This window comes from Armigeres subalbatus, chromosome 1 (assembly GCF_024139115.2).
Source record: "Armigeres subalbatus isolate Guangzhou_Male chromosome 1, GZ_Asu_2, whole genome shotgun sequence".
NCBI classification, from domain to species: domain Eukaryota; kingdom Metazoa; phylum Arthropoda; class Insecta; order Diptera; family Culicidae; genus Armigeres; species Armigeres subalbatus.
The window spans coordinates 303,747,294-303,759,541 of NC_085139.1; the positions used below are offsets into that span (position 1 = coordinate 303,747,294).

The 12,248-nt window shown below is 39.8% G+C and overlaps 1 protein-coding gene across 2 annotated transcripts in view; it reads left to right on the plus strand.

The window, feature by feature from the left end:
- LOC134207851 (all trans-polyprenyl-diphosphate synthase PDSS1) overlaps positions 1-10,750 on the plus strand; it is a 336,013-nt gene extending 325,263 nt beyond the window's left edge. For both annotated transcript variants that reach the window (XM_062683802.1, XM_062683801.1), the window contains exon 9: positions 7,936-10,750. In XM_062683802.1, coding sequence (XP_062539786.1) covers positions 7,936-8,157 — 222 coding nt within the window. In that variant the 3' untranslated portion in view covers positions 8,158-10,750. The remainder of the gene's footprint in view (positions 1-7,935) is intronic.
- The last annotated feature ends 1,498 nt before the right edge of the window (positions 10,751-12,248 follow it).

The following is a 12,248-nucleotide window of genomic DNA, read 5'->3' on the forward strand; positions in this document are numbered from 1 at the left end:
CCACTTCTGGTGGAGGCACATCATCAGCATCTCTCGGAAAGTATTCATTTATTTAGTTTATATCTAAACAGATAACATTGAATCAACAATTTGACGCCACCATACACGGTTCGAGACCGCATCTCTCCATCCTCGAATCCGCTTCCTGCCTAGTCGGTCTGTACCTAGTCAACCAACCTCGCTCGCTGTGCTCCATGCCTTCTCGTTCCTACCGGATCAGAAGCGAAGACCATCTTTGCAGGGTTGCTGTCCGACATTCTTGCAACATGCCCTGACCATCGTACCTTTCCGGCTTTAGCTACGTCTTCTTGCAATCTATCAAAAATGGTCCTAAGCACTCGTCTCGAATAATCCTAGTGCTTGCAAGTCCTCCTCGAGCGTGGTCCATATTTCATGTCCGTAGAGTACTATCGGTATTATGAGCGTTTTGTACATGACACATTTGGTGCGGGTGTGATTTTTTTTTTCACCGCAGTTTTTTTTTTCTGGAGCCCATAGTAGGCCCGACTTCCACAAATGATGCGCCTTCGTATTTCAAGACTAATGGGCCAAACACAATTGATACGTTTGCGTGCGTTTTGACAGTTTTCCCATGGAAAAACTGTCAAAACGCACGCAAACGTACCAATTGTGTTTGACCCATAACATTATTATTATTGGCATCCATCGTCCGCTGAACTGACGTAGTCATCTCCTCCGCTGCCTTGACTTTCACTGCCTGTACTCTCAGCGCCATTCAAATGTTCCTCGTAGTGCTGCTTCCACCTTTCGATCACCACACGTTCGTCCGTCAAGATGCTCCCATCCTTATCCCGGCACATTTCGGCTCGCGGCACGAAGCCTTTGCGGGGTGCATTGAGCTTCTGATAGAACTTGCGTGTTTCTTGAAAACGGCACAACAGTTCCATCTCCTCGCACTCCGCTTCTTCCAGGCGGCGTTTCTTCTCCTGAAAAAGGCGGGTCTGCTGTCTCCGCTTCCGTCTATAACGTTCCACGTTCTGCCGGGTACCTTGCTGCAGAGAGATCGCCCGCGCTGCGTCCTTCTCCTCCAGAATCTGTCTGCACTCTTCGTCGAACCAATCGTTCCGTCGACTTCGTCCCATATGCTTCGTCGACGATGTTCTCCGATGCGTCGTTAATGGCTGCTTTGACTGTATTCCAGCAGTCCTCAAGAGGGGCCCCATCGAGCTCACCCTCTTCCGGCAACGCTGCCTCGAGATGCTGCGCGTATGCAGTGGCGACATCAGGTTGCTTCAGTCGCCCTAGGTCGTACCGCGGCGGTCGTCGATATCGAACATTGTTGATGACGGATATTTTTGGGCGCAGTTTAACCATCACCAGATAGTGGTCAGAGTCGATGTTAGCGCCACGATATGTCCTGACATCGATAATGTCGGAGAAGTCCCGTCCATCAATCAGAACGTGGTCAATTTGTGATTCTGTCTGCAGTGGTGATCTCCAGGTGTACCGATACGGAAGGCTGTGTTGGAAGTAGGTGCTGTGAATGGCCATATTCTTGGAGGCTGCGAAATCAATTAGTCGTAGGCCGTTTTCGTTCGTCAGCCGGTGAGCGCTGAACTTCCCAATAGTCGGTCTAAACTGGGAGCTGCGAATAGAGTCAAAACGATTGTCAAAAAATCTCCAAAGCAAGCTGTCAAAAAGTATCCATCGCATCGAGAGAGTTTTTGAGCATTCTGAGCGCAGCCGAGAGAGTACACGTGTAAATCAACTCATACTAATTATAGTTAATTTCTAACAAAACACAATTATTTGGTGTCATTTTAAACCTATCGAGAAGTTTTAATAAGTGAACAGCATAATTTAATTTTACGATCGGCACAATAATTTATGCAATGCAGTAAATCGACGAAATCTTTGAAATTAATTTTTAAAGGATAAACATAATGACAATCCAGCTTTTTACGCGACAATGCCATAATGCTTTGAATCACCCCTCTTGACACTTGCTGTGTCCACTATAATTTTATTATAAATGGATCTTAGCAATCTGTGGCGCATCGTTTGTATTTTTTGAAAACATTAAACTGTCATGATTTTGTCATCGACTCGAAAATTGACCATCATTGTTTAACAATCTTATACGTTATTAAATATGTCTTCTAGATAATAATACATATAATACTATATTCTACTTTTTAGGGATCCATGCAAACATACGGTGGCATACGCTTCTATGGCAGTAAAAAACTCATTCGCAGTGAATTTTAAGCACAACTGGCGTGCTGTGAAAATCCGACAGGCACCATTGCTTCAGTATTATTTGAAAATAACTATCTATCTGGAAGAATCGAAAGTTTTGTTTAGGGAACGCTGAAACTAGTATTACAATATCCGGAAGACGGGAATTTTTTAAACTCCTGGGGCCAGGACATTTCGATTTCAGAAAGATTTCTTTTTTTAATTTATTAATTAACTGGAAGGAAATTCGATGCTATATACCTATGACGCTTTGGTTCTAGAACGGCCTTTCGAGAGATTCAGAATTTTAGAAATAAAGAATTTTTAAAACAATTAAACAGCCATGTGTTTATTGATCAGTTTTGTAAAAGAAACAGTTTGAACAGTTTGTAAAAGAATAAAATAATTAAGCGGCTCGAAAACGAGCATTTTACAAAAAAATACCAAACCGGGGATTACCACATTGCTTAATGTAGTAAAATGTAGGAAGCACATGGATTGGTCAAATTTACGAACAGTTCTAGTTATTTGGTATTCAAAAGTAATTTCGGACCAAATTAGTAAAACAATTATTACAAATGTTCTGGATCTTCGGGAAGGCCAGATGGTCACACAGGGTGTGCACAATAAAAGTGAAATTATTCAACCACAGACATTCAACGATGGAAAATATTCATAAATCTGCCGATATCTATAATTTACTCATTTGGAAGAATGATGTGCTGGATGGAATGATTTTTCGACATATTTAAATTGGATCATTTAGGTTGAAGTCATTTTAATCTTTTTCGATCAAACTTTTTCGTTTTTCAGTTGGAAGACCTGTTTCAAGTTTAAGAAACAAATGGACTAAAATCGTTCCGACAGGTGGATTTCTGGTTTGCGAGTTTGCTCTATGGTTTTATTCAAAACAAAATAATCGAGACTGCTGTTTCTTGATTGCTGATGTTCCCGCAATATCCTAAAAATAAATAGTGATTAGTAATAAATACATTAGTTTCTAACTTAAAATACTAAAACTTGTCTGCATTCCACTCGTATTTAAAATCATATCCACCATTAAGTAAATAAATATGACAGACTTGTTGGAAGACAATAATACATGGCTACTAAGTTTTAACAAAAAACTTTTGTACACAGCATATGTCAAATCCAATTCACCCCTTGCTAATTTATGGCTAGCGTAAAAAGCTGGATTCAATGTGAGAAAATCGTAGCGTGTACATTGAACACTGAGAGGAAATTTTCGGGTGTCAAGCAAAATATCTTGAAAATAAGAATCGAACGAGTTCGCAGCTCCCAGGGTCTAAACTCCTCCTGTTGGCCAACCTGAGCGTTCAAATCTCCTATGATGATTTTGACGTCGTGGCTTGAGCAGCTGCGCGTAGAATGCATCCTTATCATCATCAGTGCTTCCGGAGTGTGGGCTATGGACGTTGATTATGCTGAAGTTGAAGAACCGGCCTTTGATTCTCAACCTGCACATTCTTTCATTGATCGGCCACCATCCGTTCACGCGCCTTTGCATATCGCCCATCACTATGAAAGCTGTTCCCAGCTCGTGTGTGTTGCCGCAGCTCTGGAGAACAGACGCTCAGTAAGATTTGCACCTCCGGAGAGGAGCAAACCCCCCTTCCCTGTCAGCATACGACCATAGTTCCCACCGGGGTTGGCTACCCGATCTTCCCTAAGGTTGCTCGTATCCCGGCCAGCACCACGGGGAGGTAGGAATAGGAGTAGATGGGAGGCTAAGGACCGCGAGATGGGGTCTATTTTATTCCTTCAGATACGCGAAGTACCAATTCCAATGGTACGCTTCACCCAGCATTTGCCGTGCCAGAATTATGGTCCATATTAATGACAATTCTATTTTTGTTGATGAGCAATTTGGTTTTCGCCATGGGCATTCAACCACTCATCAGTTATTAAGGATTACGACTTTTAATTTAATTCGACTGGAGTTGCTTTTCTTGCTATAGAGAAAGCATTTGACAGTGTTTGGCATGAAGGTTTGATTGTAAAGTTGATTAATTTTCATTTTCCTCTGTACATTATTACACTGATCCAAAATTATTTATCAGATCACAAACTATCAGAATTCGAAATCTGATTGATTACCTGTAAGAGCTGGTGTTCCTCATGGTAGCAGACTGGGGCCCATATTGTATAACACTTTTACTTCTGACTTAATACTGATTTACCACCAGGATGTCAAAAATCTCTTTGCAGATGACACGGGCCTTTCCGCCAGAGGGCGAAGCCTTCGTGTCATTTGTAGTAGATTGCAAACAAGTTTGGATATTTTCTCCACTTACTTGTAAAAATGAAAAATTTCCCCACATAAGCCGAGAGCTTCTTATTTGAAACCTTCTAGCAGACATATTGTCACTATGAATGAGGTTCCAATTAATTGGTCTAGAGAAGCGAAACTTCTGCTAGTTTAAAAAATAGCTTTTAAAAATCACATTGAAGGCCTTCAAGCCTAATGTAACAAGTATATTAAGGAGCTAGCCAGAGTAAACGCAATTTGACAGCCTGTTGATAATGATTGTTATTCTTTTACGTGAGTCGTGTTGCGTCGCATCGCTCGTCGCGTTTACTCTGGCAGAAAATAAACAGAAAATCAAGACTTTGTCTTAAAAACAAATTTTTGATTAACAAACAAATTTTTAGACCAGCCATGTTGTATGCAGTGCCAATATGGACTAGTTGCTGCACTACCAGAAATAAGGCACTTCAGAGGATTCAAAATAAAATTTTGAAAATGATTCTGAAGTTGCCTCCGTTGTATAGTACCAATGAGCTTCATAGAATTTCTAATATTGAGACATTACAACAAATGTCCAACTCGATAATTTCCAATTTTAGACAAAAAATCGTTGTAATCTTCTATTGCATACGTTTAGTTTAAGTTCAAAACATTGTAATTTCTACATGGTTTAATTAAACCAATGGAAAATCCTAACTGTCAGAGGCAATTGAAATGATAACTAAAAATGTATCATAGCAAATAAGGATGATAGTGTTAACAAAACACGGAACACCTAGTTTAAGAGAAAAAAAAGTGTTAGACTGTAAGTGTAATGGCTTTAAAATAATATGAAGTTAGTTAGTATTAGAACTCGTAATTACCTCCGATTCAGTTGGAACAACGTCTTCGTGGACGACATGCTCCATGTACGGCTGGAGAACTGCTTTGAAAGGAATTATGCAACAATATCGTCAAAGAGGTTCTACCAGAGACGTAAAGATTGACCTTAAGACTTCCCATGCCCATCATCAAATTGAAGCTCATGTAATGTTTGGCCCATCATAGCTTATTTGAAGGCGATTCCGATGCTGTTAAGACCACCATAGGCCTATACTGCCGTAATCTGGAAATGTGACGTAAGAGCCAATTTACAACATGCATGTTTTCCATTTTTCTGTTAAAGAGCTCGATGAGTAGTACTCGTTAACACTATTTTTGGAAAATGGCGTATATATAGTATTCGGCGTTTTCGTAAAATGAGCTTCAGAATATGTAGTGGTAAAAAAAGTTTAAATTTTTTGATAATTGCTTGGTGAATGGCTTTGAACTTTGGCCAGCTTTGACCTTTTGATTTAGTTTCAGAAGCTTTCACTAAATAATCTTCAAAATTTTGGGCGTTTATTATTCATCGAATAATGCGATGTTATTGTTCAAAATACGTTTCCATTAGTTTTCTAATTCATCATCAACTAATAATAAAACTTACTATTGTGAATGACGATTAACTCAATACCAAATGTTCAAAGGGACTCAGTTTATGTCGGCGGGGATGCGAACGTCGATTTGATGAATCTGATAGCACTTTTACGTGCACCAGAGTCATCAAGACGTATTAGAATGCTTCTGTTACTTGCTGATGGTGTTGGTCTACGTGGAACTGCTGTTGGATTCGTCTGAGCGACGTTTGAATTTTTGCCTGCAGAAGCAGATGCGTCGTTTTGAAAAATTGCTATTGAGCTAATAAAATTTTAAAATTTTAAGCTCAGAAAGATCTTCTTTTGTTTGACGGGAATTGGGAATATGATTCAAACGCTATTAATAGGAAAGTGCAAATTCAAAAAACTACTTCGGCACAAGATCTAACTACTGCACATGATGTTCAAGTGACAATCATAGGCTAGTTTATTGTCGGTCTGCGTCCTAGTAGGGAGAACGAAGGGACGGGTTCAGCCTCGCAAAACGAAGCTCCCAAGTAGCTCTAACTGAATACCTAAAAAAAAGAATTCGAGATCTGATATATTACCTGAGCTGGTGTTCCCCAAGGCAGCATACTGGGTCCAGTATTGTATAACATTTTTACTTCTTTGTTTGCATAAGACACAGGCCTTTCCACCGAAGGGCGAAGCCTCCATGTCGTTTGTAGTAGATTGCAAAAAAGTTTGGATACTTTTTCCACTGACTTGAAAAAATGGAATATGGCAAGTAAGTGCAGTGCGTGTTTTAGTCGTCACGAAAATGATAAAATATCTATTTGGTGTTTCGTATACACATTAAATTGCGTTTGGTCGTGTTCCTGCTTGATATACAGGTACCTAATTTGTTCAGCTTTGTGCGGCCGAATCATGATTAGTTAAAATCATTGTGTAAAAAGAATGGCACGGTATTGCTTATCAGATTCAATCCAGATACAACGATGCCTATCGACTAACTGATAATCATTACTGTGGTTTTTGTGGAGACGCAAAGGTAAAAGCGGTCTTCAAATAACAAAAACCATCTACTAATATTCCTTCCATCTTCCTAATTGACTTCAAGGATTTGGCCGGCGCCATTGTTGATCATGTGTGATACGTCGAGTGTGTATAGATCGAGCGATATATTGAGGATTTACTTACCCCACTGGACCATTGCCGACTCGCAGTGTTGTTAACTGCGAGGTTTCTAAACCGAGTTATCATGTTTGCCGTATTATCATGATGATACATTATGCCCAGGAAAGTCGAGAAAATTTCCAACCCAAAATTGCCTAGACTGGACCGGGAATCGTACTCATCCCCCTTCAGCATGGCATTGGTTAGTTGTCGCGCATCTTACCACACGGTCAAAGAAGGCCCTAGGACTTTCACATTCTCATAATAAATAACATTGATTTGTTCTTCGTCATTACATGGTTTGGATGCTTTCGATAGCTGTCCTGGATATGTCCTGGATGGCCTGATGATCATGCAACGGCGTTTTCGATTGTTTGATTTTTTTTGGTTCTATCTGGATTACGCCCGCCTAGTTACATTGGTGCAGACCTGTTCAAAGCTCTAGTCATTATGAGTGCAAAACAAAGTCTCAGTGGTACTCGAGCAGCACAAATCAAACATAGATGGTAGACGCAACTTCATTGTGACTGAATCCGGTCACATATGAGTTGCAATAACGTATGTGAATCATGTGTCCTGCTAGCTGCTGGTATGTGGGACATATATGCTGCTGATATGCTACCTGCTGCGGAGACTAGGGGTTTACTGCTTACATGTAAAATCAAAGTGAAACATTTTGTTTTACAGGCTAGAGTAGTTGTGATGTCTAACGCGAATGCGGTCCGTCTTAATTCTTTCTTTGATAAATCTTTATATTTAAACATTATAATTGTTTTTTTTTTTAACTGAAATCCCTTAAATTCTACGAACTCCATGGTGCTAAAAAATCAAACAATCACCCAATCAAAATTTTTACAATTTCGTTTTCTTTTCTGTTTCATTCTACCCCTGCAGTTCCCCGAGTTGAACCCGATGATCCTGCGCCGCTTCCGGGAGCCCGGCGACGTCGAGCGGGCGTACGAGCTGGTCCACCAGTCGCAGGGCCTGGAGCAGACGCGCTTCCTCGCACGCAAGCACTGCATCGAGGCGCTCCGGCTAGCGTCCCAAATCAGCGAATCGCCGTATCAAAAGGGTTTGATAGTCGTCGGTGACTTCGTGCTGAACCGAATGAAATAACACCGAGCCGAGCCGAGGGCAACGATGGCGGTTGTTAGGAAGCAGCACAACAACAACATCAGCAACAACAATAAAAGTCTATTGTTAGGGGTGACGAATGTTTGCGATGAGGATCGAAGTGTGCGAGATTTTTCGTTGGGACCTTTATCCGTCATAGTTGAATGGTTGGAATCAGTGCGTTCGCGTGTGAGCATTGTTTACTTCATGGAAGCAAGTAAAAATAGTGTTTCTACACAATTTGTTTGAGTTATTTTCCAGTTCTATTGCTGGGGTGTTTTGTGAGCTTGTTTATGTTTTAGCGAGTGTTTGGGAGCAATTAAATATTCTTATTGTAGTTAGAAGCAAATCAAGACGAAAAAGCAAGCGTAAGTGCGCGTGGAACCAGTGCGGGTTTTTTTAGCAATCTAATTATGAACTCTTCCGTGTAAAGAAAAAAACTCGAGATATATAGGAAGTCAGTTAATTTTATCTAGCAGAAAGGTAATTTGTTCAGTAATCAAAGTTAGTAGTTTAGTAAACTAGGTTAGATTTAGCTTTACCCCGTAAGAAGGGAACGAAGTTTTCTGGGATTGTTTTTGGGTTTAGGGAGGTTTCGTTTCCAGCTTCCGGGTGACATGTAACAATTATCCTTTCCGTCTGTACTCTTTTTACCGGGTTAGCTGAATTGGAAGTGTACGAAGTGCAATCATAATCCTTTTGATTCATGTCTTGATAGAATATTATTACGTAGTTTTGTTTTGTTTTAGCAGTGTGAATGAGTGACACCGTAGCAGTTGTAAGAGATTTCATCCTTTGCAGTGAACCATATAGTCAATTTCTGTCATCCGGTTCCTAACAATTACAGATTTTTTTTCCACCTGTTAAGCATCATACATTTCTATAGAGTTCCAGATTTCCCTTGTTTGTCAATACATCATTAGTATCGGTTTGCAGACATTTGACAGCTCTGTTAAACGTCGACACAAATCGTAGCAAGTTCTGATTTCAAGTAGTTTCCGACTCGCTTCGGGTCGCCGGAATGGTTGAGAAAGTTATGCGCTGGAGAGACATGTTATCATCATCATAGTAAGCACTGCCATTGAACAGATTTATTTGTTTTGTGTAAGGTAGGAGATACAATGGGAGGTCATGTAAGATTGAGCCGTACACTGGCGAAAAACTTTTCACTTTTCATATGCTCCGCCCTTATGAAATTTAATCTATTTTGAAAAGTTTCATCAAAGGTAGATTAATGAATTTTGGGAGGTTTTTTTGTTGATGAAGTTTCAAATGTTAAATCCGGTGTTTTCAAGTCTTTTTTATTCATTGGTAAAAAGTTGATTTTGATTGTTTGCGTGTGACGAAAGGGATAGCGTGAAATGGGATAAATAGAATACAATTGTAAGAGAACAACAGGAGCCTTATAGTAGATTAAAAGACAAGAAAGAAAATGTAAATAAACAAACATAGATAAGATTAATGAAAGAGAACCAGCAGAAGGTTATGCAAGAAATGGATGTGTTTTAACGTGTGTTAGCCCATAAGTGTCAAACGTAGGCCAATAAGTGACCACTAGCTGCTCAATTATTGTTTAAAACAACACAAGTACCAGAACCCTTGATTCTTACACTTTCTTAATTATTATGTTTCAATTCTAACCACGTCAGTTAATTTGATAAAATCAAAGAAACAAAAGCAACACGCCCACTCTGTACATAGTTATCTATAATTTAACCTCTAAGGAAACGTCGTGGGAGTAAAGTCTAGCGTAACACAAACACACATACACACTTGTTTGCACTTGTTATTTTTTGCGGTTATTCTATCTATTTTGTTCTTTTGTTTTAGTCTATCCCTAATTGAAAATACCGAATTAGTAGTAACATAACCTCGTCCTCAGTGAAACTTCAACTTTTGCAGCTCCCTAACATTTTAACCTTTCCTAACTTTATTTTAATTTATAAAAATGGTCAACCAATAAATCTATAAAAGCAGCTGTCGAGCGAAGCGCCAAAAAATCGAGGTTATGTAGTTGTACGAAAAATTGGTCACCCTAAGGCAAGTTACCAGGACCATCACATCATCACCAACAACCACCGGCAACCAGTATAAAAAAAATTGGGCCAAAATAAGCACATTGTACAGCAAAGAAACACTCACACAAAACTCGACTGCCCTCCCGATAGCCACTATCGAATAAGGGTGATCGAATACGTGCTCGGCTCTGGACGATGAAGTCTGCGATGCTGAGAAGATTGATATTTTTGAGAGAAACAACCGTCTAATCGAATTGCAGGAACCTTGGTGTCAGACATTCGTGTTCAACGGGAAGCTACGTTTTCCGAGTGTAAACAAAAACCTGATTTGAAATGAGGAGAAGTAACTAGCGAGAGAAAGGCGAGTAAACACTTTAGGTGAATGAGGTAGTCGTCGGTGTGGAATGCCACGCTGACGACGGGGGGAAGAGATGTATATTATCATTGCTATATTTTACACAATCTTTACACAACACACAAGACACAAGCAAACACAACAAGGAGGATGTTTTTGATATGTAATGAGTAAGAAAATGAAAAGAGAAAATAAATGAGACTAATCATCTATCCAGCAGTCATCGGTTGCCGCGTGTCGGAAAGAAGGTTAATTCTTCGAAAAATCCTTCAACGGGAAACGGGCCCACGGGAAATTTATGACTTTGTTTTGCTATATAGGTTGGTAAACAATTCTTTACTTCACGATAGTTGAATCTGGGGAAACCGATGGTGAAATATGTGCCCACGAGAAACAGTTGATGGGACGTTCCGAACAAGGTCATTCATTTTTGAACAAAAAGATGAAGTTTGTGTGAAAAAAGTGTCAAACTTTTCAGAACACATAAGCCGAAAGAAAGTTGAGGAATTATGGAAAGCTGCAATTTCCACGTTGCGACCTCCAAAACTACACACTGCTGTCAACAGTTACATGAGCATTTGCTTCGGTCATGCAGTGACTTTGTTTTATGACTTACCACAGTGGAATGATGTTAGAAATGTGATTGGTTCATGAATCTTCAACAGTCTCTGTCAATCAGAAAAATTATTGATTTCGTAATACAAAAAATCCGTAATGCAAAAAACCCATACACTTTTGTAGGGAATAAAATCTGCTAAAGAATATGAGGAGTTCGAAACAGCACTGACAATCAGCTTCAAGGTACATATATTGTTCTTTTCACAATTGTATAGCTTTCTGTGATAATCCTTCTCACCCCGTTTTCAAACGTCGCACTGTAAAGCGTATTGAGACGATGATGAAAACAAACTATTTTGATTGTTGACTATCAAGGCAAGGCCAATCAAAATAAGGTATTCCAAATTAAATATTATATGGACAAATTAGATAACCTTACTGTGCAGTAACCTTGACGCACTGCGAAATCGTGTGCGAGATTCGACTGTGATAATAATTTTTTCAGGGTTAGTCTAAATAGGAGTAAATGTCGCAATATTTTTATTTCGCATATTTGTCTCATCAATACTGATTTAGTTTATGCTTACAATTTATGGTGCGGTTACTCGACGGAATAGGTGTGGCCAGGGTTGTAAATATTCGGCAGCACTGACTGTTCATTTGTTCACGGTTCCGCTTTGCAGTGCAATCCGTCAATAAGAACTCTATACCCCAGTATCGATGACCAGACACTGGCCTGCAAACCTAGAGATAACCCGAACCCGGCCCGAATCCGATTCATAAATTCCTTTCAAATCCGAACCCGAAATGAAAAATCTTATCAAACCCAAACCCGACCCGTTCCCGAAAATGTTTACATTCGTAAACCCGTACCCGAGCTGGACCCGAACTAGTTTTTTGCCGGAAAACTCAAACTAGATATTTTATATTTATCTTAACATCAAAAAGGATGTATTTCCAAACAACGAAATAGCCTCAAAGCTACCAGGCACGAATAAATATTAGATATTTTATTACTCGAACCCGTACCCGACTCGAACCCGACATTGCACTTTGAAAACGCGACCATCTCTACAGCAGACACGTCGTGCTGCTTCTGAGACAGACAAAGTTTGGTATGATCCTCGTTATCGCGTTTATTGCCTTCGCCGACAATCTACATC